At 37.9% G+C, this 27,223-nt stretch overlaps 1 protein-coding gene across 7 annotated transcripts in view; it reads right to left on the minus strand.

Annotated features, from left to right (window-relative positions):
* The window catches only part of RTN3 (reticulon 3), a 56,250-nt gene that overhangs the window by 5,658 nt on the left and 23,369 nt on the right, over positions 1 to 27,223 (minus strand). For all 7 annotated transcript variants that reach the window (XM_082344022.1, XM_082344024.1, XM_082344025.1 and 4 more), the window contains 3 exons: positions 2,681 to 2,888; positions 614 to 752; positions 104 to 173 (listed from right to left, as the gene is read on the minus strand). In XM_082344022.1, coding sequence (XP_082200148.1) covers positions 104 to 173; positions 614 to 752; positions 2,681 to 2,888 — 417 coding nt within the window. The remainder of the gene's footprint in view (positions 1 to 103; positions 174 to 613; positions 753 to 2,680; positions 2,889 to 27,223) is intronic.

The following is a 27,223-nucleotide window of genomic DNA, read 5'->3' on the forward strand; positions in this document are numbered from 1 at the left end:
CTGGGCCAATGTGGAAGGACTGGAGCCATGCTGAGAACTCTCTTTGCTCTTACTCTTACCAATTACTTCATAGAGCCTGGAGACGTTTTCCTTGCCATCTTACCAAGAATCAGAAGGGTGATCCCATTGAAAACGGCACCAACATAGGTCATCAGCCACATGAAGACAGCCAGCTGTGAAGGCCAACATCAGAGGGTTAAGCAGGAATAATCGTAATGCAAAATCCAGGTTAGTTGATGCCATTCTTCTCTAGCTAACTGAGTCTGCATAAATTTAGTGATGTATGCCATAAATAATTTCAAAATGAAGGTTACCTCATTTGTACTATACATTTGAGGGTGCATAAGAGAATTCTATAGTTCTCTCAGGCCCCCAAACAGACTGTAACTGCATTTCTGTCAATTATCAATACATTAGCCTTGTTCTGATGTTAGTTCTCCAGGCGCAGAGGTACCTCCTTTACTAACTCCTATCCCCATTTTTACAGGTTGATTGAGAAAAGCATACATTTGCTTTTGTCTGATAAAACCCTATTAACTGCTTTTCCTCTGAATTATAACCTAGTCCCTGGTTTTCCTCAGCCTCACCACCAAAAGCTGTAGAGGCAACTAACCTTCAAGGAGTCAACTAGATCTTCCACCAGAAAGAGACGAATAATGAGTTTCAGGGCCCTGTTGATGTGCACCATGGCAGCGTTCACGTAATTATGGAAAGCTTCTGAGGACAGAGTGATGTCTACATCCAGGTAGGCTCTTCCAGAAGAAGAAACAACAGTCACACATTTGACATGGCAGGAGAAGATCTCTTTCTGTTAGCACAGAAGTTCTTTAGAGTGTGAAATTCCCCCAAGGGTGTGTTTTAGCAATCTGCAAAGGCATTTTTTGCTGCCATGGGGTGGGGTGGGGGCACCGCTGTCATTTAGTGGGCAGAGACAAAGCTGCCAGATGTCTGCAGTGTGGGAGTGTCATGCACAAAAAAGAACTGTCCTATGTCCTGCATAACTTTTACTGCCTCATAGGATATTCATGAAGGTGAACCTATTTATAATTATCAAGAGCCCAGAACATATAAAAGCAAAATATTTTTTTCCCACAGTTTTAACATATCCTGAATTGTCTAAAACTGTATTTTGTTTACGCTAAAACCTTACTAAGATTTTTTTCCATCATTTTAGAAAATCACACCTGTAAGGGAGATTATACATGTATGTGCAAGTCTTTATTATGGGGCTTTTTTTTGGTGTAGTTATGTCCAAGCAATTAAATATTGACTGGAATATATATTATTTTATTGTCAATGGCTCTCTATTTATCACTCTTTATAATAATGATCAATTTTTAAAATGTTGTTATAATGGTATATTATATGGTATATTATATATAACATTATACTATATGGTATATTATCTATGAATTTCATTTCAAAATGATAAAGGAGGCGTTGTAAAATATTTGTTAAAAAACCAAAAAGACCTGGGTTCTGTCCCCAGACGCATTACAGAATTGAGATATAACCATCTGCTCATAATCTGTTCATTCGCTCAGTACGTGCTGAGCGCCTACTGAGCACCAGACCCTCTGCTAGGTGTAGGGATATCAGGAAAGATAAAACTGCTTTTGCCTTAAAGAGCCGATAGTCTTGTGGGAAAAACAGAAGAGTAACAGACATGTTTTTCTTTCCTATTTATTAAGAAAATATTTACCAAATATAAAAGTTATAAAAATTAGATGCTGTAATTAATACAACTTAGCAAAACACATTTTATAAATCCATAACAGTGTCACGCAAAAGGGAAAAAAAACCCTGCTAACACATTGGAACTTGTGGCAAAACAGTAAAATTTATCCACCCAACCAACCAACAACTACTGATTTGTTAAAACTAATTTGCAAATAACTTTTTTAATGTCATATATAGTTTAAATTATTGCTTCTATTTTCACCAGGAGAAAATACAAGGACCAGAGCTGCAGCCAGACACCTATTCTGTCACAGTTCTGAGAGATCATAGAAGTGTTTCTTTATCCATGAGAAGGGGTTTTAAAAAACTGTCATTTTGAAAGTAAATTAAAAACAAACAAACAAAAAAAACCTGTCATTTGCTGATGTTAAAGTTTTTATGGCCTAAGACTTTCAAGAGGAAAAGTGTGAGGAAAACATTTGTTAAAGTCATAGCACAGCAGGAAAGGTTAGCAACTGGATTCTAGAAATGCATGACCTACTGACTTAATCAAGACCTGCCCCTGGTATTAAGGAAACTAAAGGAGAGATAGGAAGGATATCAGTAATAAAACCAAGAGTAAACACACTGAGTTCTGGTATCTCCAAGAATGCAGACTCAACACCAAGATTTCAAGGCTGTTTTAAGAGTTAACTATGTGGCGGCTTAAACATGTACTTGGGACCCCATCTGAGTGCTGTCCTAGATGCTCTGCTTTCCCTACTGACCCTGCTCAGGAATTCAGACAGTCCTTTTTGGTGAGCCTCTAGTTGGTTAAAAAGTTCCTGGCTCCCAACTTGTTCACTTCATAAGGCGGTCTCAAGTTGACGTTTCATGCCACTGATCGGCTGCGTTAGGCCCTGTAATTCTTAATTTTTAAACAGGTCTGATTTAGATCTGACCAGCCTCAGTGAATCCCTTCCCTAAATCGTAGAGTGTTACTTGTGATACTTCAACTCACTTGAACGGATGGCCTTCTTCTGACTTCTGTACAGCTTGGATGACAGACTTGTAGACTCTGAAGCTGATGGTGACAGACAGAAGAGCCAGGATGAGGTAAGAAACCACACTGATGACACTGAAAGCTGCCAGGGAGAGCAGCACGATCAGTGTGGTGCCAAAGACAAGCCCAGTCTTCTTCACATCTCGCCAGAAAATTAAGTCGTGCACTGCCAAAAGAAAACGGAACATAAGTTATATGAACACCCATGAGCCACAAGGCCAGGACTGTTCTCCCTGGCTGTGTCCTGCACACTGGAGAAGCATTACACTAGCGTGCAATCACAGGTGCACCCCCTCCTTAAGACAATGATAAATGGAAATCAAATTACATCCGGGGTGATGAGTCACACTGCCAAAGGTACCTCTGGTTTCTGGACAGGTTTACAGAAACTTAGAAACGGATTTTTTAGTCATGGCTACTGAAGTACGATGGGGTAAAATATCATTTACTTTAAATGTTTCAGTAGAGCAACTGTGGGAAAATCTTGCTAACTGTTGACTAAATTAAGCAAACCATGCTTATAAAAACATACCAAGTTCTGTTAGTGTTGGTTACAATGAAACACCAGTCTCTATGTTCATCTGAAGAGAACTCAAGGAAGGATTATGGGTAGGGGACCATATAATTACTAAACGATGATACTTTTGAAAATGAATGGGGACACTATTAATAACTGTTAGGAAATAGGTATAAACCAAGACTGTCTCAGGCAAGTGGGTCTTATGGTTGGTAAATCCAAACTGGAAAAAGCTAAGTTCCTCTCCTTAAAGACACCTCAAAAACTCCGAGTGTGAGGGCTAGCAATTACCTCCAATCTAGCAATGACACAACATTTGAATTTCAATCCATGAAGTCTAACTTCAACACTAATAGCCCTATGCAAGTTTCTTCTGTGCTACTCTTTCCTTTTAAAGAAGAGTAAGGACTTTGGAATTGGAGAGACAGGAGTTTGAGTTCTGGTAATTTTTAGCCATGTTACCTTAATTAACCCTTCTAAACCTTTGTTTTCTCATTTATAAAATGAAGAAAGTGACATCTATTTCTTAGAGCTGTTTTAAGGAACATATAAAGCTAACGTATGCAGAACGCTTATTAGCACCGTACACAACACATGGTAAACACTCAAATTTTAACTATAATCCATATATGTATGTCACAGTTCATATGACTACAAGAACCGTTTCAACACAGAATGCTTAGTAATGGACCAACAGATACCATGTGCCTCCTGATGTGATGCACTGAGAACGGCACATCACTTCAATGGTATTCTTGCCAAAGCATATAACCTGAATCTAATGAGAAAGCACCAGATAAAACCAGTTTGAGAAAAGTCTACAGAACAATTGACCAGTATTCTTCAAAAATATCAATGGTATGAAAGACAAGAAAAAGCTGAAGAACTTTTTCATTTCAGATTAAAGGAGAGTAAAGAGACTTGACAACACATAAATGCAAAGTGTGATCATAGACTGGATAAGCGGGTGAAAACAGCTATAAAGATCATCGCTGGGACAAGTGAAAAAAATTGAATGTACACTATATAATTGATAAAAGTACTGTATCAATGTTGAATTTCCTAAATTCAATAAATATACTGTGGCTACGCAGAACAACTCCAAACAATTTCTGTTTGAAGGAAACACACACCAAAATATTTAGGGGTAAAGGGGAAGGACGTTTGCAAGCAGTTCTTAAATGGTTCAGGAAAAAACATGTTCTATAGAGAGAAGGAGGGAGTGATAAAGTAAAAGTGGTCAAATGTTAACATTTGGTGAACTAGAGCAAAGGTTATATGGGAATTTTTTGTACTATGCTTACAATTCTTTAAGTTTGAAATATTTGAAAGAAGGACAGAAAGAGAAAAGCTTAGAGGATAAGGCTGGGCCTAGAGAGAAAAAGACCTTAACGTATTAGAGAAGGAAAAAGGCATAAAAACGTTAGCCTAAATGCAAATCTACCTTTGTGCAAATTAGAAAAAGCCACCCTTCCTCGGGAACTTTACTGCCATCTGCTGGAAAATTGTGACGAAACAGTCAAACCTACAATGATAACACATGTGACTGGTGCCCCCTATAGGTGTGCAGTATACAAACTGCATAACAGTATGGAAGGCCCTGGGCTCGGCCTTAAAAACAACGGTAGAATTGTGGTCTGGGCTAGAAGCAGGAACACACTGATTAGAAGGGGGCTAACAGAGGGAAAGCTAGGAAAAGATGGTTCAGTACAACAAACCTCTGGGATGCTCTTTGTCCACAACTTCCCACAATTTGCTCCTTTACCCCATTCAGGTCCTGGTGCATGGGATACCGCCTCAGAGAATGCCCACCCTGTCTCACATCCTCTCCTTTCATCACTCTCTATCACCTCATTCTGCCTTATTTTTCTTCAGAGCACTTGTCACTTTATTTACTCATAGCAGGCTCTTCAGAGCTGTTGTTGAATACTTAAACATGAGCTAAACTAAGCTAATGACCAAGAGATGGCATAATCACAACTTTGTTTTCTGATAATCCCTCTCAATGTAGTCAAGTTTCTGCACCTAACTCCTACCAAGTACAGTGGTCCAAGGATTCTGAGTACACAATATCAAAGAAAGGAAACAGGCATAGTCTGCAAACATTTTCCTCTCTGATCCTTGAGGGAGAGTTAGGAGGATGAAGCACACGTAGGAAAAGCAAGAAAGGAGACAGATGCCAAAAGTTTAAAATGTGAAGCCACTAGACTTAGTGTTTATTTCATAACCAGGAAACCAGCAAGAGGTTGCAATGGTTCGATTCCATGAAATGTTCTTTTTCTCTTCTACTTTTATTCACCTGCTCTTACTACGTCAGTGTAAGACTTTTTAAAACAGGAAATTCCTTATTTTTAATGTGTTTTCTTTCCTTCCTTTCCCATCCTTCTCTCTTTCAGTAAGCTTTAATTTAGTGCCTAGCACGTGCCAGGCAAGTGCTAGGAACTGGGAATACAACACAACAGTAAACAAAGCAAACAAGGTCCTTACTCACATTCCAGTGGGGAAGAGAAGCAAGGAATAACAAACAAGATACATGTCACTTGTAACCGAGGCTGGTAAGAATATAAACCCATTGTGCTATGATGAGAGTAATGTGTGTGCACACATGCACTACTGTAGGTAGAGTGGTCAGGAAAAGCCTCTCTGCGGAGTTGACACTAAAGGTGAGACATGAAGGATAAGAAGCAGGCCATGCAAAAAGCCAGGGGAAGGGTATTCTAGGCTAGAAGATTCATGTGCACAGGCTCTTGGGGATGGTGGTGGTGGGCTTTGGCATTCCTTAGGCGAGGGCAGAAGGCCAGTGTAGATGGTATGTAGTGAGTGAAGGGGAGAGCGGCGTGAAATAAGGCTGGAGAGACTGGCAGGGACTAGATCATGGAGTATTTTCACAGAGCAAAGTAAGGAGCTTGGACTTTTTACCTCAGGTGAAATGGGAAGTCACTAAAGAATGCCAAGCAGGGGAATAACATGATATATATATATATATATTTTTTTTTAAAATTTATTTATTTTTGGCTGCACTGGGTCTTCGTTGCTGCACACGGACTTTCTCTAGTTGCGGCGAGCGGGGGCTACTCTTCCTTGTGGTGCGTGGGCTTCTCACTGTGGTGGCTTCTCTTGTTGTGGAGCACGGGCTCGGGCTCTAGGCGCACGGGCTCAGCAGTTGTGGCTCGAGGGCTCTAGAGCACAGGCTCAGTAGTTGTGGCGCAGGGGCTTAGTTGCTCCGCAGCATGTGGGATCTTCCCGGACCAGGGCTCGAACCCGTGCCCCCTGAATTGGCAGGCGGATTCTTAACCACTGCGCCACGAGGGAAGTCCCAACATGATGTATTTTAAAAAGAGGAACACTTTTACTGCTGTATAGAAAATGGATTGGGATGGGGCAGGAGTATAGACAGAGAGACTCCCTAGGAGGCTAACACAGGGCTTCAAATAAGAAATGATTGTCATTTAGATTAGGTCAGGATAGAGCAGAGTGGACAGGCTATATTTTGGAGACAGAACAGACAGAACTTGGTGATGAACTGGATATGGGAGGTGATGGGGGAAAGAAATATGGATGAGACCTAGTTTTGGGGCCTGAGCAAATGGATGGATGTGGTGTCATTTACTGAGATGAGAAAGAGCAGAGTATAGGCCATGTTAGTTTTGGGATGGATATCTAGAGACATCCATAAAGAAGGTGGTTAGATCTACCAGTGGGGAGCAAACAGGACAAGTCTGAGCTGGAGATACACATTTGGAAATCATCAGCACACAAATAATATTAAGAGCCATAGACTGCCGACTACGCCAAAAAAAAAAAAGGAAGTCACAGAAATGGAAGAGGTTATGTAGTATTGATAGGGAAGAAGGCTCAGTCTTAATTCTGAGGTACTCCAATATTTAGTAGCTGAGTAAAAGTAGAAGAACTAGAGAAAGGAAACAGAGGAAATAACCAAGGAAGCAGGGGGTAACTAGGAGAGTATGGCATCATAGAAGCTGAGAAAGGAGTGCTTTGTGGAAACGGGCCAATTCTGCTGAGGTTGAATAAGGAAAAAAGTGATCATGGACTTAGCAATATGGAGATAGTTGGTGATCTGATCAAAGCTGTTCAGTGAACAGCTGGTGGGGGCTGAAGAGGAATCAGTGGTGAGACACGCAGGCGGTGTGAAAGAAAATGCCTAAGAAGTTTGGCTGTGAAGGGGAGTAGAGACATTCAGAGCCAAGGGATGGCTTAACAGATGGGAAACACTAAAGCACACTTCTATGCAGTCACAAGCAAAGGGAGACTGAAGATAGGCAGTGAAGTCCCCGAGAAAGGAGGGATGGCGATCCAGAGCCCAGGTGAAGGGACTGATCCTTGTTAGGGCAACGTAGTGAAGAGGATGAAGAGACACAGACGCAGGCCCATTCACGGATCTGAAGAATGGAAGAGGAGGGACTCCTGTCTGAATGTTTTTATTTTCTCAACAAAAGGGAGCTGAGGTCATCAGCTGGAAGAGGGCAGGGGGGTGAAGACGGTTTATGGAGAGAGAAAAAGATATGAAATGGTTGTTTCAGAAAATTGAGAAAGTGTCTTAAAACTCTTAGAAGAAAACACAGGAGCACATCTTTCTGATCTTGGATTAGGCAATGGTTCCTCAGATATGATACCAAAAGCACAAATGACAAAAGAAAAAATAAATTGGACTATATCAAAATTAAAAACCTTTGTGCTATAAGTAGTACCAAGAAAATGACAAGAAACCTCATAGAATGAGAGAAGGTATTTGCAAATTACTTATCTGATAAGGTATTTGTGTCCAAAATATATATAAGAATAAAGAATTATAACTCAATAATAAAAAGAACAGTCTGAATGAAAAAAATAAAAAACATAATAAAAATGAGAAGACACAAGAGGGAAGGGATATGGGGATATAAGTATACGTATAGCAGAAACAAACACAACAATGTAAAGCAATTATACTCCAATAAAGATGTTAAAAAAAAAGAGAGAAAGGATCCAAATAGACATTTCTCCAAAGATATACAAATGGCCAATAAGCACATAAAAAGAGGCTTAACATCATTAGTTATTAGGGAAATGCAAATCAAAACCACGGTGAACCCACTAGAATGGCTATAATAAAAAGTACAATAACAAATATTGGCAAGGATGTGGAGAAATTAGAAACCTCATGCATTCCTAGTGGGAATGAAAAATGGTGCAGCCGCTTTGGAAAACAATTTAGCAGTTCCTCAAAAGTTAAACATAGAGTTATTATATGACCCAGGAGTTCCACTCTTAAGCAAATGGCCAAGAGAAATAAAAACATACAACACAAAAATCTGTGTATGCCCATGTTCACAGAAGCGTTATTCACAACAGGGAAAAAGTGGAAACAATCCAAACATCCATTAAGTGATGAATGGACAAATAAAATGTAGTATATCCATACAATGCAATAGTTATTTGTCAATAAAAAGGAATAAAGTTCTGATGCTACATATTACAACACAGACAAAACGTGAAAGCATTAGGCCAAGTGTGAGACGCTGATTACAAAAGACCACATATTGTAAGATTCCATTTATATAAAACATCTAGAATATGCAAGTCTGTAGAGGGCGTCCCTGGTGGCGCAGTGGTTGAGAATCTGCCTGCCAATACAGGGGACACGGGTTCGAGCCCTGGTCTGGGAAGATCCCACATGCCGCGGAGCAACTAGGCCCGTGCGCCACAATTGCTGAGCCTGCGCGTCTGGAGCCTGTGCTCCGCAACAAGAGAGGCCGCGATAGTGAGAGGCCCGTGCACCGCGATGAAGAGTGGCCCCCACTTGCCGCAACTAGAGAAAGCCCTCGCACAGAAACGAAGACCCAACACAGCCATTAAAAAAAAAAAAAAAAAAAAATCTGTAGAGAGAGAAAGTAGATGAGTGGTTGTTTAGGGCTGTGGTGGTGGTGATGGGAAATGGGGAGTGATTGCTAACAGGTATGGGGTTTCTTTTTTGTGGGGGGACTAAAATGTTCTAAAATTGGATAGTGGTGACGGCAGAAAACCATTTAGCTGTACACCTTAATGGATGAATTGTATAGTATGTGAATTATATCTCAATAAAGGTGTTAAAAAAACAAACAGACAAACCTGCAATTATAGTCAGGGATTTCAACACCTCTCTCAATAACTGGCAGAATAAGTAGACAGAAAATCAGTAAGAATATAAGACTTGAACGCTATTAACCAATTTGATCTTCTTGACATTTGAAAGAACACTCCACACAATAACAGCAGAATATACATTCTTTTCAAATACATTGGAACATTTACCAAGATAAACTAAATTCTGGGTCTTGAAAAGGATTCAAGACGCTTTCATGTTTTCTGACTATATTGTAATTACATTAGAAACAATAACAGAAAGATACTGGGAAAACCAATAATAAACTTGTATAAACTAAATATGCTTCTAAACAACTCACAGACCAAAGAAAAAAATCAACAGGGAAATTACTGAGTATTCTGAACTGAATGAAAATCAAAATCAGTGGGATCCAGCCAAGTGCCTATACTAGAAAAGAAGATGAGAAATCAGTGATCTCAGTTTCAACCTTAAAAAACTAGAGAAAGAACAACTTGAACGCCAAGTAAACAGAAGGAAGGAAAGAGTAAAAACCAGAGCAGATCTCAATGAACAGATAACAGAAAAACAACAGAGAAAAATCAGTGAAACCAAAGTTGGTTCTTTGAGAATATCAATAAAATAGATAAAACTCTAGCTAGACTGATCAAAAAAAAGTGCAAGAATACACAAATTGCCAATATCAGGAATCAGAGAGGTGACATCACTACAGATTCTAAAGACATTAAAAGGATAAGGAAATATTATGATCAATGTTATGCCAATAAACTAGACACGTTAGATGAAGAGGACACAGACTATCAAAGCTCACTCAAGAAATAGATAAACTGAATAGTCCCATATCTATTGCAGAAACAAAACTTATAGATAAAATACTTCCCATTCAGAAAACTCCAGGGGAATTCTACATCACTGGGGAATTCTGCCAAACACTGAACAAGAAATAATAGCAATTCTACACAATTCTTCCATGAAAATGAAGAGAAGGTAATGTTTACCAACACATTTTATAAGGCCAGCATTACCCTGATTCCAAAACTAGATGAAGACATTACAGGAAAAGAAAGCTATAGACCAATATTGCTCATGGACATAGATGCAAAAGTTCTTAACAAAAATTTAGCAAATGCAACCCAACAATATGTAAAAAGAGTATATCATGACCAAGTGTTTTTTTTGCAAAAATGCAAGACTGGTTTAGCATTCATAAATCAGTCAGTATAATTCATCATATCAACAAACTAAAGAAGAAGAACCATATGATCATCTCAAAACATACGGAAAAACAAAATCCAATATCCCTTTTGATAAAACCTCTCCGCAAACTAGGTGATAGAAGGTAATCTCCTCAACTTGATAAAGGTAATCTACAAGAAACATAGAGCTAACATCATATTTAATGAAAGAAGGCAAGGATATTCTCTCTTACTACTTCTGTTGAACACTGTATTAGAGGTTTTAGCCAGTGCAGTAAATCAAGAAAAATAAATTAAAAGGCATCAAATTGGAAAGGAAGAAGTAAAACTGTCATTATTCACAGATGGCTTGACTGCCTATGTAGAAAATCTGACAGAATCTACAAAAAAGGTAATAAGTTTTAGCAAGGTTGCAGGACACAAAATTAACTATATTTCCATATATTAGTATTAACCAATAGGAAACTGAGCTAAAAACACCATTTAAAATAGCATGAAAATACGAAATACTTAGGCATAAATCTAACAAAAGATGTGTAAGACCTGTACACTGAAATCTATAAAACACTGCTAAGAGAAACAGATGAAGACCTAAATTAATGGAAAGCTATATTGTTTTCAGGGGTTAAAAGACTCAAAATTGCTAAGGTGTTAATTTATCTATAATTCTAAGTAATTCCAGTAGGCTTTTTAAAATAGAAATAGACAAACTGATTTTAAAATTCCTATGGAAATACGAAGGACCTAGAAGAGCCAAAACAACTGTGAAGAAGAACAAAGTTGAAGGACTAACACTGTCTGATTTCAAGGGTAATATAAAGCTACCATTATCAAGATGGTGTAGTATTGGCTTAAAGACAGGCAACAGAGCAATGACACTGTATACAAAGTCCACAAACAGGCCCACGCATATATGGACAAACTATTTTTTGACAAAGTTGCAAAGTCAATTCAGGGGAGAAATGAGAGTCTTCAACAAATGGTGCCAGAACAACAGAATATACATATGCAAAAACCCCCAAACTTTTATCAATACCTCACATGACATGTAAAAATTAACACACAAGAATCACAGACTTAAATGTAAACCTAGTACTATATAACTACTAGACGAAAACAAACAAAAGTCTCTGTGACCTTGGAATTGGGAAAAATTTCTTATATACAACAATGAACATTTGATACATAACAGAAAAAACTGAAAAACTGTATTTCATCAAAATTAAAACCTTCTGCTCTTTTTGAAGGACATTGTTAAAAGAATAAAAAGATAAGCCACAGATTGGAGAAAGTATTTGCAAAGAATGTATCTGATAAACAACTTGTATCCAGAATGTGTATAAACATACACACACACCCGTTCTCAAAAACAAACACAATAAAAACTAGTCAAAATTTGAACAGACTTTTCATCAAAGAAGATATATGGATAGCAAGTCAACACATGAATAGATGCTTACCACCATTAGTCATTAGGGAAATGCAAATTAAAACCACAATGAGAGCCTACTATGTACCTGGCACAATGTCTAGTGTTAAAAGACTGACCATACCAAATGTTGGTGAGGACATGGAAGAACCGCAACTCTCATACATGGCTGGCTGGAATATAAAATAATGCAAACCACTTTGGAAAAAAATTTGGCAGTTTCTTACAAAGTTAAATAAGACTATCCTATGATCCAGCCATTTCACTTGTATTTACCCGAGAAAAGAATACATTGTGTCCATATAAAGACATGAATGTTCATAGCAGCTTTATTTGTAAAATAAATAAGCAAAACTGAAAATTCAAAAATTCAGCAAAAATGGAAAATAACCCAAATGTCTGTCAACAAATGGTATATCCATACAATGGAAAACTACTCAGTAATACACTCATCAACATGGATGAATCTCAAAAAAATTAGGTTGAGTTAAAGAAGCCAGATTAAAAAAAACAGTACACATACTTTATGATTCCATATATATAAAATTCTAGAAAATGCAAACCAATCTAGTGACAGCAGGCAGATCAGCGGTTGTCTGACAGGAGGGAGAGATTAAAAAAGGGAGCAATGAAATTTTTGTGTGATGGAGATGTTCATCTTGATTGTGGTGATAGTTTCATGGGTGTATACATATGTCAAAACTTATCAAATTGTATATTTTAAATATATGCAATTTACTGCATAGCAATTATACCTCAATAAAGTTGTTTTTTTAAAAAAACGTAAATGACCACGAGGTAATATATATCATTTTTGGTCTTCAAGTGGTTATCCTAACAAATTAAAAACTTAACAATTATGCACGAGACAGAATCAAAGGAAAAGGAAGACTAATGTACAGTAAAACCTTTTTAATTTGAAGTCTTTTACTATGAATTCAGACTTCACAATAATCTAACCAAGCTTACCTCTGTATCGTCTATAAATGTCTGATAAATAACAGAACAGTTTCCCAACCCCTTAAACGACTCAGAAGTACTATTTATAAACAACAAATGTACACATACTTACAAAGATTAAATCTTATTTAAAAATTACCAACAAAGAAAACTTTACTCTAGAAATCTGGTTACTGTGTCAGAGATGAGCAACCTATGGTCCTGGATGCTAAGGCAACATCAGAGATGATTATGAAAGGCATTAGTTAGATCCAGCTTTAGGTACAATTGTGAATTAAGCGATGTTTATTTTAGGAATTATTCCAGTTTTCTCTTTGGAGCCCCTTCATGCCTCCTGGCTTCCACTTGGCTCCAGATCCCTACTTGGTGACACGCTTTATCCCCAGCTTTAGAGTCAGTACGGCAAAGAACAAACTCTGCTCCAGACTGCCTGGGTTTGCATCCTCTTCCATTTACTAGCTGTGTGATTCTGAGCAAGACACTTAACCTCTCTGTGCCTTGGGTTCCTCATTTGCAAAATGGAATCATACAGTATCTGGTCTTTAGGGATGTTGCCTGCATTAAATGGGTTAATCTGTAGAAGTGCTCAGAACACTATTGATTAGGTAGTAATACAAATGTTAGCTATTATTATTATTATTCATTTGACTGTCAATTCCTGCTACGATTAAAATGGAAAATGGAAGAACTAAAGTTAAAATCTGCTACAGAGAAGTGAAGTTTTTTTCCTTTCCTCTTTGTTGCTATGATACTAAGAAATTAAGATTGGAGGATTACTAGGGACCCTTTCAACCAAATCAGCTCCTTTGATCTATTTTACAGACCAAGCTTCCACATAAAATTTCCAATGAAAAAGAAGTTGCACTGTCAGCACTATGATTAAATAAAGAGAAAGGCCTGTGAAAGGTCAGAGGGCGGCAGAGGGCCAGGAGGTAAATGCAATACGACAGGTGGGCCTACAGGGCAGGCTGGACCAGCACAGATTCAGGAGGTTTCAACATAGAGGTGGAAACCTAAAGCCATGGGAACAGAAGAGATCACTTAGAGGCATCTCATAACACCTCAAACCCCATTTATTCTACCCTCCATGCAGTAACCCAAGACAGAGTTACAGAAACAGGGCTCACCACTCCTTCTCCCTCACCCTCCACATCCAAACACCGTGGCCTGACAAAGTCTACCTCCTTGAACCTATCCACAGGAAAAGAATATCTTAATTGAGAGCCAGTGGGCTAACTGCCACTCTAGTACACTACCTGACAGACAGAATTAAGCTTTGGCTAGCCTCTTCCAAAGTCCTGAGTACTGACCCAAGCTAGTTCAATAGGTACTGGAAAAAAATGAAAGCCAAAAGTTCTCAGAAGTGCAAAGTCAGTGTTTTCCTTACTTTCCAGTTATAACTTTATCATTATTATCACATGACCTAGAATTTATTTTCATTTGAAAGACCCTTTTTTCTAGTTATGTTTCAATATGTTTAAAGTATTGTGCTGTACTAAGTATTTCTTAGAATCCATCAATATATAATACAGCTTTTTTGTATAAGTTTATATAAGTAAAGTCAATAATTTCTCAGTTACCTTAATTATTTTGCTAATGGCAGATAAAGCATCTGACAATGAAGGTATGTATTCACCAAGAGTGTTTATATTGCTGGTAGAATTATGACTGATTCATTCCTTCCTTTTATTTTCCAAATCTTCTATAATGTGAGCATACTTTTTATTTTAAAAACTTTTAAGGATGTCTATCTCTTGCCCGTATTATTTAAAGATGCAGTACCGTCCTTACACCAAAAGAGGGCACTAACACATCCAAAGGTAATCTCAAGGCAAGAGGGGAAAAAATTGGTTCCTGCCAATTCAAAGAACAGCAGCACCATTGATTTTCATTCCTAAATTTGGGGAAATCTCTTAGCTTCATGACAACTTCAACCATTCCCAAAGCCATTCTCAAACTTTACTCTCCCAAGTATACACCTCAAAGGAAGAAAAGAGAGGCTGCTCAAATGCTTATTCTGAAAAGGAATAAATGTGCAAGAAATTTCAAGGTTTAGTAGTCTATCAGCTTTTTCATTTTCAAGAATAAGTCACCAACTAAGGATCCATACAACATGTTCTATCTTCTGTGCACTTTCAAAATTTGTAAATATATATCTCTAAGATTTAAATGTAACTGAAAGAGCTAAAAGAAAAAAAAAAAAAAAAAAGGATTTATGACCACAAAAGGGAAACTGTTCAGTAATAAAAGGGGAAATGGAAATGGGCAGTTCAGTTTTTTATATGAATAATTACTTATGTAAAGAAAAGTATGCAGACATTTTCACATTGATTAGTTCTTTTCTTTGGTCACTTTTGCATTAATAGTTCATAATAAGTGAAGCCACTTTTTGAGTTGCAAAAGACATTGTGGATAACGTGTTTATAAACTCAGATCCAAATTCTGTGGCTGCTGAAATGGGTTAATAGTCTGCTCTACTACAGATTTATGCTTACCAAAGACACTCCGCTCAAAATGGCACAGAAGGATCACTGGCAGAATACAAAACTGTCACTGTCAAAGACAAACATACATGCTTTTGGCCACGGATGCACCTGGCAGCAGGCCAAAGAAATTTGTAGGAACCCCTTTCAAGCTATCATTCTTCTCAAAGACTGTCAAGAAAAAAGTTTTTCATTCATTAAAATAACCTAACAACCCCACTTGCTTTCAATTTCAGATTTTAAAAGCACAGAAGACAAAATGGCCTTGACTACCCTTGCCCAACAGAATAACTAGGTGGATCTGAAAATGTGAACTTTAGAACTAAGTTATCTAAAGAATATGATTAAAGATAATAAATGCAGTGCTGAATCATGATGGAAAGGATAAAGGCACAAAACTCTGGCTTTAGTTTTCTATCCTTTTTTTTTCTTCTAGGTACAGTTGGTTATTTGCACATGTTTGACAACTACTTAATTCTCCAACTAAGAAAGTCTAGACTTAAGTCCGCAGAAGATAACCAGATCCAATCTAAAATTAAACAAAACAGTAGTTAATTGCTAATAACTGTGAAAGCCCAAACTTAAAAAGTGATTTTATGCCCTTTGCACACATTTATTTCTAATTCAATCTTCCAATGCTAGTCTTGTTATTGGTAACATGACACTTGTATGGTTACAATACACTTGGACTTGTATGCTTCTTTGACAGTCTGTTAATGCAGATAAGTGACATGGTTTCAGACTATCATAATAAGTGATAAAATTATTTTCTTCTAAAAACAGCTCATAGTCTCTAAAATCTTTACCAGTAATAAGCAAAAGAAAATTTAAAAATGAAGTATTAGGTAATATACAAACCCTTGACTTCTGAGATCTCATTCTATTTTCCTCGGAGCTCTACTGAGTGTTTCCCTCATGGAAAAAATGGGAATCTGGTCGGTAACTGGGACAGCTTCTCTCCACTCTGCCTTATTCCCCCCAACATTTAACTTCCTCCCAACATATAGCACATTGGAAATCGTTTAGAGTGAACACCCATATAATCACTACCTAGATTTTTATTCAATACTAGCAATGTCTTACTTTAATTTTTTTACTGTGGTAAATATACGTAACATAAAATTTACCATCTTAACCATTTTTAAGTATATAGTTCAGTGACGTTAAGTACGTTCATTGTTGTGTAACCATCACCATGATCATTAATGTTTTACTATACTTATGTATCTGTTCCTCTTACCCACTAGCCCAATTTTTAAAAATATATTTCAAAGTAAATAACAAATATCAGGAAATCATCTTCAGCTTGCATATCATTAACAAAGTTCAATATTTACTGTTTTTCTTTTGATATAAGATTTACACACGATGAAATATATAATACATTCGCTGAGTTTGGACACATGCACACACCTATGTAATGCTATCAAACTACAGAACATTATCATCACTCCAAAAAGTTTTCTCATGTTCTTTCCCAGCCAACACACCAAGAAGTAGCCACTGCTCTGCTCTGGTTCTTTTCCCTACATAGAATAGTTTGCTTGTTCTACGATTTCATATAAATGGAATCATGCAGTATGAATCCTTTCTGTACTGCTGCTTCCACTATTCATAATTTCTGAGATTCATCCGTATTTGTTGCAAGTATCAAAAGATAACTAGCTATACCACAGGTTATCTACTCCTTTATCGATGAATAGCTTTGAGCTGTGATGAATAAAACTGCTATGGACATATACAAGTGTTTGTATGAATGTTTTCATTTCTCTGCAGTGGAGTTGCTAGGTCATGGGACACATGCATGTTTAGTTCTCTTAAGAAACTGGCCAACCTTTCTCCAAAATATCTGTACTATTTTGCATTCTTACCAATAGTTTGAGAGTTAGTTGTTGTCAGTCTTTAATTTTAGCCATTCAAGTGGATGTGTAGTGATAACTTATTTTTATTTTAATTACGTGAAGACTTGTGAAGTTGAACACATTTTCATTGGATTATTGGTTATTTGTATATCTTTTGTAAAGTGCCAGAATCTTTTCTGCCCAATTTCTTTTATTGTGTTGTCTGCACTTTTATTGTAGAAATGTAGTTTTATATATTTCCTGGATACTAGTCCCTCATCAGACACATGTTTTGCAAATACTTTCTCCTAGTCAATGGCTTGCCTATTAGTGGTGTCTTTTAATGAGCAAGTTTTACTTCTGATGAAGTCTAACTCAGCGATCCTTTATTTTATGGCTAGTGCATTCTGTGACTTAAGAAACCTTTGTCTACCTCCAAGTCATGAAGATATTCTCCTACGCTTTCTTCTAAAAGTTTCATGATTTTAGTTTTTAATGTTCCATTTTAAGTTCATTTCTGCATATCATATGCAGTAGGGATTGTGGTAGGCAGAATGCTAAGATGGCCCCAAGACTCTTACTCCTCGGTGTACATGCCTGATATAATACTTCCTCCTACCCCCAAATGTGAGCAGACCCTGTGAATATGATGGGATAGTCACTCTCGTGGTTAAGTTTCAGCTATATAAGATCCTGCAGCAGACTAGAGAGAAATTCTCCTGACAGCTTTGAAGAAGCAAGCTACCGTGTTGTGAGAGGGCCACAAGACCAGGATCTGAGTGCAGCCTCCTGGTGCTGAGCACGAGCCCCGCCCCACTGCCAGCAAGCTAGAGAAGAGGGATCCGGTCCTTCAACCTCCAGGAACTGAATTCTACCAACCATCAGTGAGCTTGGAAGAGAACCCTGAGCCTCAGATGAGATCCCAACCCTGGTTCACACCTGGTGATTTCAGAATCACACTTTATTTCAGTCTGGTGAGATCCTGAGCAGAGAATCCAGCTAACTAACCTGTGCCTGGACTCCTGACCCTTGAAAACTGTGAGATAATAACGTTGTGCTAAGTTGCCAAATTTTTGGCAATGTGTTATTTCTGGATTCTCTGTTTCTTTGATCTACTTCTTGCCTCTTTTGCAAGTTCCACAGTCCTTATTACTGGAGTTTTATAATGTCTTGGACTATTCCAAGCCCTCAATTTTGTCCTTTTTCAAGATTGCTTTGGATTTGCTAGGTCTGTGTACTTCCAAAGAAATTTTAGAATGAGCTTGTCAATTTCTATTGAAAAATTCTTCTAGGACTTTGAACTGTACTGAATCCATAGGTGAATCTGGGTAGGACTGACTTCTTTACGATATCGAGGTTTCCAATCCATGAACACAGCATGGTTCTCTTCTTAGACAATTCTTGAGCTTCTCTCTGCAGTTTTGTAACTTTCAGTATAGACGTCTTACACATTTTTTTCTCTTGGTTAAATTTATTCCTATTTTATGCTTTGGTGCTACTGTAAATGGAACTTTAAAACTTTTTAATTTTCTGATTATTTGTTGCTAGTATATAACAAACAAAACTGAGTTTTGTGTATTAACCTAAAATCCTGTAAACTTGCTAAATTAAATTCACTTATTAGTCTTAGTAGTTGCTTTGTATCAACAGATTCCTTAGGATTTTCTAAGTACACAATCACGTAATTTGCAAATTAAGACAGCTTAACAACTTCTTTTCCAATAGTCATTCCTTTTATTTCTATTTCTTGTCTTAATTCAAAGGGGAGGACCTCCAGTATGATGCTGAATACAAATGGTGAGGGTGAGCATCTTTGCCTTGTATCCAATGTTACGGGAAAGTGTCCAATATTTTGGCATTAAGCATAATGTCAGCTATAGTTTTCAATAGATATCATTTATTAGACTGAGGAGATTACCTTCTATTCCTAGTTTGCTGAAAATTTTTGTCAGAAAAGGATGTTGAGCTTTTTCAAATACCTTTTCTGTATCTGACAGAGTGCTGGATTTGATTTGCTAACTTGTTTTTTTTTGATTTGCTAATATTTTGTGAAGGATTTCTCATCTTATTATGTTCCATAGGGATACTAGTCTATAATTTTCTTTGTAGTGTCTTTCTCCAGTTTTGGTATTAATATACATACACTAGTCTATGAGTTGGAAAGTGTTCTCTCCTCCTTTTTCCTGAAATGCTTGAAAAAACTCCCCAGTAAAACCACTGGGCCTCGACTTTTTTTGGTGAGATTTTTAATAATGGATTTAATAGAAATTGTGTTAGCTTTGGTAAATTGTATTTTTCAAGGAATTTGTTTCATCTAAGTTGGCATAACGTTGTTCATAATATTCTATTGTCCTTTTAATATCTGTAGGATCTGAAATAACCCCCTTTTCATGCTTAATATTGGTAATCTGTATTTGCTTTTTTTTTTTGATCAGTCAAGAAATCAATTTTGTTAATCTTTTTCAGGAACCAAATTTTGGCTTTGTTAATGTTTTTTATTCTTTTAATTTCTGCTCTTATCTTTATTCTTTCTTTCCTTCTACTTCCTTTGGATGTGCTTTGCTTTTTCCAGCTTAAGTTGAAACCTTAGATCACTGAATTTAGATATTTTTCTTTTCTAATACGTGCACTTAGAACCATAAATTTCCCTTTCAGCACTACATTCCACAAGTTTGATATATTGTATTTTCACTGTCATTCAGTTTAAAACATAAACATTTTTTTCTCATGATTTCTTCTTTTGAGCTATAGATTATATAAAAGTGACTTGCTTAATTTCCAAATATTTGGGAATTTTCCTAGATATCCTTATTTTCATTGTTTAAAGTTTTTATTTCATTATGGTCTGAGAACGTATTTTGTATGACCTTAATCTTTTAAATTTACTGAGTTGTTTTATGGCCTAGCATATTGTCTATACTGGTGAATGTATACCTTGTGCATCTGGAAAAGAATGTGTATTATGCCACTGTAGGGCACAGTGTTCTGTAAGTATCATGCAGGCCAAAGTCGTTGATTGTGCTGTTCACATCTTTGTGTTTCTGTGTAGTTGGCTTATCAATTGCTGAGAAAGAGGTATTAAAACCAGTAATTATGATTAAAGAACTCCCTATTCCTCCCTTTAATTCTGTCAATTTTTGCTTCATTTATTTTTTTATTTTATTTATTTATTTATTTATTTATTTTTGGCTGCATTGGGTCTTCATTGCTGTGCACAGGCTTTCTCTAGTTGCGGCAAGCAGGGGCCACTCTTCGCTGTGGTGCATGGGCTTCACCCATGGAGGTGGCTTTTCCTTCACCTTCATGGAGGTGGCTTTTCCTATTGCAGAGCACAGGCTCTAGGTGCATGGGCTTCAATAGTTGTGGCACATGGGCTCAGTAGTTGTGGCTCACAGGCTCTAGAGTGCAGGCTCAGTAGTTGTGGCGCGTGGGCTTAGTTGCTCCGCGGCATGTGGGATCTTCCCGGACCAGGGCTTGAACCCGTGTCCCCTGCACTGGCAGGCAGATTCTTAACCACTGCGCCACCAGGGAAGTCCTGCCTCATTTATTTTGAAGCTGTTATTAGGCACATATACATTTATAACTGTCAAGACGTCTTGATATCTTTTATCATGATAACACGTCACTTTTTACTTCTGGTAATACCCTTTGTCTTCTTATGCTTACTTTTGCATGGCATACATTTATATATTTCTTGGTATACCTTTTTCCATCCATTTCCTTTCAACTTGTGTCTTTACATTTAATACATATCTTTTATAGTCAGCATATAAATAAGTCTTGCATTTTTATGCAGTCTGTCACTCTGATTGTAGTCTTCAGTCCACTAACACAGTGATTGCACCAAGTCTCCCATCTCTTGGGAGACATACACCCTTGACTTTTCAATCTACTTAAAATATTGTACCACTTCATAAAAAATGTAGGAACCCCTGCTATAGTATAGATTCACATACTCTTGTCTTTTGTTATAAATTGTCATATGAAATAAACATTATAATCTCCGCACACATTATAATTTCTCCTTTAAACAGTCTTACGTATATTAAAGAAGAGGAAAAAAATAAGTCTTTTATATTTACTCAGCTGGTTACCATTTTCAACGCTCTTCATTCTTTCCTGAAGGTCTAAGTTTCTATCTGGTATCAATTCCCTTCAACCTGAAGAACTTCTTTTACTGTTTCTTGTAGTACAGGTCTTCTAGTGATAGATTCTCTTAGTTTTCTTTTACCTAAAAATGTCTTTATTTTGCCTTCATTCTTGCAAGGCATTTTTTTTTTTTAATTTTATTTTTATTTATTTATTTATGGCTGCGTTGGGTCTTCGTTTCTGTGCGAGGGCTTTCTCCAGTTGCGGCGAGCGGGGGCCACTCTTCATCACGGTGCGCGGGCCTCTCACCGTCGCGGCCTCTCTCGCTGCGGAGCACAGGCTCCAGACGCGCAGGCTCAGCAGCTGTGGCTCACGGGCCTAGTCGCTCCGCGGCATGTGGGATCCTCCCAGACCAGGGCTCGAACCCGTGTCCCCTGCATCGGCAGGCAGACTCTCAACCACTGCGCCACCAGGGAAGCCCTTGCAAGGCATTTTTGCTCAACAGAGATCCTGGTTGACTTTTTTCCCCGTCTGGCACTTTGAAAGATGTTATTTCCCTGTCTTCTGGCATCTGTGGTTAGTGGTAAGAAGTAAGCTCTAGTTATAATTGTCATTCCTTTATATGTGTCAGTTTTCTCCTTATCTTTCGTTTCAGCAATTTGACTAAGACATACTGGGAAGGAAAGGATTAACTTGGCAGTTCTGGAATGCTCAAACCCTGAACATGCCAAAGAAAGGTCTGTCTTCAGGACTGGCCTTTGCCTGGCTCCTGGGAGATGAACTCTGAGCCCTTGGCATATTCTGGCTGATAAGTGTTTTTGCATACCTGGGGCCTTGGGCCATGCTGTACCAGCATGACCACTTAAGTCTACCTGAACAATATGATTTATGGCAAACACCTGTTCTTGCTCTAGGTGGCTGGGGTCTGAGTAGCTGAGGTCAGTCATGGGGGTACTGCGTGCCACCCTGAACACCCAGGACTGGGTGAGCTTCCCTAGTTGGCAGCACTTTGCCCATGCTGTCATGTGTCCTTGATGGGAGAATTAAGGACAGCTCTGTGCGACTCTACTGGACACCTGGAAGCTTGCACCTGGTTCCTCCTGGACTTTATCCCATGTGTCTTTCCCCTTTGTCAATTCTAATCTGTGTCCTTTTGCTGTATACAGTGAGTATAACAGCTTCTGAATCCTGGGAGTCCTTCTAGCAAATCATTGAGCCTGACAGTGGTCTTGGGAACCTCTGACACATGTACCGAGGTATGGTTTTCTTCATCCTTATCCTAGTAGGTGTTTGCTAAGCTACTTTAATCAGTAAATATGTTTTTCATAAAATTTGAGGGGTTTTTTTCCTGCCATTTTATCTTCAAATATGTTCTTCTCCAGCCTCTCACTTTCCTCTCTTCTGGGATTCCAACTATACACGTTAGCTCTTATAATATTGTCCCAAAAGTCCCTGAAGCTTGGTAATATTTTTTTCTTTCTGTTCTTCAGGTTGGGTAGTTTTCTGTTCGTCTATGATCGAGTTCACTGACTCTTCTATCATCTCTGTTTTACTGTTAAGGCTACTCAGTGAATTTTAATTTTAGCTGCTGTATTACAGAATTCCACTTTGCTCTTTTTTGTTTCTATTTCTCAGTTGAGATTTCCTTTGTTTTCATTCAGTGCAAGAATATTTTTCTTTACTTCAACTGATCAGTTATAATAGCTGCCTTAAAACCTGTTTCTCGGGCTTCCCTGGTGGCGCAGTGGTTGAGAATCTGCCTGCCAATGCAGGGGACACGGGTTCGAGCCCTGGTCTGGGAAGATCCCACATGCCGCGGAGCAACTAGGCCCGTGAGCCACAATTACTGAGCCTGCGCGTCTGGAGCCTGTGCTCCGCAACAAGAGAGGCCGCGATAGTGAGAGGCCCGCGCACCGCGATGAGGAGTGGCCCCCACTTGCCGCAACAAGAGAAAGCCCTCGCGCAGAAACGAAGACCGAATGCAGCCATAAATAAATAAATAAATTAATTTAAAAAAAAAAAACCTGTTTCTCAATTCTAACATATGAAGTTCGCTTCTGTTGGCTGTCTTTTTTCTTCAGACTAAGTTATATTTTCCTGGTTTTAAAAATGTTGTGTAGTTATAGATTATATCTTGGACATTGTGAATATTATGCTGTATAGCCTCTGGACTCTGTTATATTCCTCTGGAGAGTACCGATATTTCTGTTTCAATATGCAATTAAATTTGGCTAGACCCAAACTGCAAACTCTCTGGGCAATCAATACCTCAAATCTTAGTTCAGTTCTTTTATCTTTGTGGTGCAGGGATTAAACAGAAGCTTATATAGAGAGCTTATACTCAGAATTTTAGGCTGTCACTCTCTAGATCTCTCCTTTCCAGGACTCCTCCTCCCCTCACTTTTCAGTGGTCGAATGGCTGTGGCTGACCTGAATTCTGTCCTCTGATAAGTTTTCTATTAAGTTTTTTTTTTTTTAAAGAAATTCACGTTCTTTTATTTATCTATTTATTTATTTATGACTGTGTTGAGTCTTCGTTTCTGTGCGAGGGCTTTCTCTAGTTGTGGCAAGTGGGGACCACTCTTCATCGCGGTGCGCGGGCCTCTCACCATCGCGGCCTCTCTTGTTGCGGAGCACAGGCCCCAGACGCGCAGGCTCAGTAATTGTGGCTCATGGGCCCAGTTGCTCCGTGGCATGTGGGATCTTCCCAGACCAGGGCTCGAACCCGTGTCCCCTGCATTGGCAGGCAGATTCTCAACCACTGCGCCACCAGGGAAGCCCTTCTATTAAGTTTTTTTTTTTTTTAATTTTATTTAATTAATTTATTTATTTTTGGCTGTGTTGGGTCTTCGTTTCTGTGCGAGGGCTTTCTCTAGTTGCAGCGAGCGGGGGCCACTCTTCATCGCGGTGCGCGGGCCTCTCACTATCGCGGCCTCTCTTGTTGCGGAGCACAGGCTCCAGATGCGCAGGCTCAGCAATTGTGGCTCACGGGCCTAGTTGCTCCGCGGCATGTGGGATCTTCCCAGACCAGGGCTCGAACCCGTGTCCCCTGCATTGGCAGGCAGATTCTCAACCACTGCGCCACCACGGAAGCCCTTCTATTAAGTTTTAAACCAAGCTGCCAGGTGCCAACTTCAGCCTTCCCCTGGCTAAAAGCAGTAAAAATGGAAAATTAATTTCATGCTATCTCTTCCTGAAAGTGTCAGCCTTTTTTCAGACTCTGTCTGCTTTTGCTCATTTTCCAGTGTTTTCAGGTCTCCCTCACTGCCCCAACAATTTTATCCAGAGGACATAGTTACATGCAGAAAGATCAGGTCCAGTGAAAGCCTACTTGGCCGTATTGCAAGAAAAGGCATCGTGATCTTGTTTTTAAAAATTTACTTCAGAATCACTGTGTGTAGGTATACAGATTCACTTTTAATGATACCAAAGTAGGTATTATTCTGAAAACCTTGTTTTCTAAGTTGTTTTTTTCTACTTTAAGCATTCATCATGTAATAAAAACTCTGCTATATTCAATAATATAGTTTTTATTAATAAATTATGAACATTTTCACATAACAGAAGAAACTTCAACTTTGACAGCAAATTGACAGTAACTAGAAAAATAATGCACATACCCAGAAGTGAAACTTATAAGCAGTGGCACAACGACCTTAGAGAAATATGTGCATGTGTGTAAAAACAGGCAAGTACAAGGATGTTAACTTCAGCACTGTCTATAATAGTAAATAATGGAAAATAATCCAAATCTTAATTAAAAGGGAAATAACATAGTAATAAAATGGATTACTACACAGCTGTTAAATAGAATTATACATATCTCAACATGAAAAGAGTTACAAAAACCTAATGTTGAATGAAACAAGTTGCATAACAAAAATAATATTAGCAAAGCTTTAAAAGTACAAAACAATACCACACATGCACAAATTTAAAATGTAGTGGAAGGATGTTATCAGCTCCATTGACGGTAGTTACCCTCTGGCCAAGGGGAAGGAGTGGGTCATGTGATAATCAAAGGGTCCTTTAGTTTGGAAGCAAATATTATCACTAATTAACAATTAACAGAGTTAATTCTAAAATGTAGAAATACAAGTGTATGTCTTTTTGTACTTTTCTATATTTTTCCATTTCTGAAAAAAAAAAAAAAAAGAAACACCAACCTATAACAATTCCAATGGCTATACAGTATTCGACTGCACAAATATAGTAAAAGATACTCTAACAATCTCTAATTGTTAAGATACTGAGATATCTGCCACTATCATAAACAGCCCTACAAAGAACATCTTTGTAGTTGTTTTTGCACATAAATGCTTTTTTTTTTTTTAACTTAGAATACATACCTAGAAACAAAACTGCTAGGTCATTTCTAGTTCTTTGTTATATACTGTCATATATACCATAAAACAGCAAAAGAAAAATAAAATACCATTAATGTTTCCATTGTTTCTTTTGCCTATTTTCCCCAACAACTTTAGGCAGGACATAATTACAGAACTGGTTTTAATTTAGAAAGGAAGACTACTCAGATATACTACTGAGAACTAGACTCTGGTATATTTTGCTATAGTTTATATTTTAAAAGATTTATTCATGAAGACAATTTTAAAAGGTTTTCAATTCTGAAACCTTAAGGAAGACCTTTTAGCTTCTTGGTCTAATTATACTAGTCTTCGTTAATTATCATCTAAAAATATCTACTAATCACAGAATTTGGTCAGTGACAAATATCCTAAACTTCCATACCTTTTTACCTCTCACACTAGATTAAATAACTCAGTTGAGATTTACTGATAATTAGTACACAGTACTTTATTTACTACAGCACTATGAAGCAGGGCAAAATAACTACCACAATATTAACACAGGAAGATGCCAAACCAATCTGGCCAGTTGTCTAAGGTCACACTAAAGCAGGTATTTGCCAGAATTAGACTCTGGATTGTTGCCTAATTTCTACATGTCTCATCATTCAAAAGGATTACCTTTAAGAATTTTGACAACAACTCATGAAGAAAGCTAGACTATACCAGAGTCAGAGAATCATATTATTGAAATGATATTGATGATCACCTACTTTAACATCCTCACTTTACAACTGAGGTCCCAAAAGGTGATTAATGTAATTGTTTAAAGTCACACTTCTAGGCACTGTAAAGCAACAATAATTCAGCTCTCTTTTATCCAAGTTCAACAATCTTCAATTACTAGAGTATAACAGCTATCTGTAACTGCCATTTCAAATTTTTGAGTTTATAAAAAAGCCTCGATGTTTTCATTGATAATTACTAACAATTCATTCACTAACAAATAATTATCCAGTACCTACTATATGCCAGGTCCTGTACTTGGTGCTAAATGAATATTCACTATATACTAGGCCCTGCATTACCTGCATTTTCACATGTAACCCTCTCACTATTATTATAAAGTAAGCACCATTATTATCTCTATTTTAAGGATTAAAATTTAGTAAGATTAAATAATCTGCCCATGGTCTTCAGTAAGGAAATGTCTTTATAAAAAGTAAACAGTGCCTTTCTGCTGCAGGCACTAAGGGCAGCGGCCATGGCTCTGCAGCAGCCCATGGCTATGGGCTTCAAGGTGACCCAGAACGTGAGCAAGGAAGATGACCCACAGATGCCAGCAGGGCACCTTACCAAGCAAAGCAAGTTAGTGAGGGACAAGCTCTGAGAGGTGTGGGGCTTCACTCCTTACAAGGAGTGGCCCTGCTGGAGGAGCTGGGCAGTGTTCTGGATACTATGAGGAGAGGAAAGTGGCTGCTAAGGACTGAGCCTCCCTCCTTACTCTGCATAATAAAACCTTAACAGAAAAAAAAAAAAAGGTAAATGGTATAATCTCACTTATAAATTTATC

Source organism: Balaenoptera borealis (assembly GCF_965194805.1).
Source record: "Balaenoptera borealis genome assembly, chromosome: 11".
Lineage (NCBI taxonomy): Eukaryota > Metazoa > Chordata > Mammalia > Artiodactyla > Balaenopteridae > Balaenoptera > Balaenoptera borealis.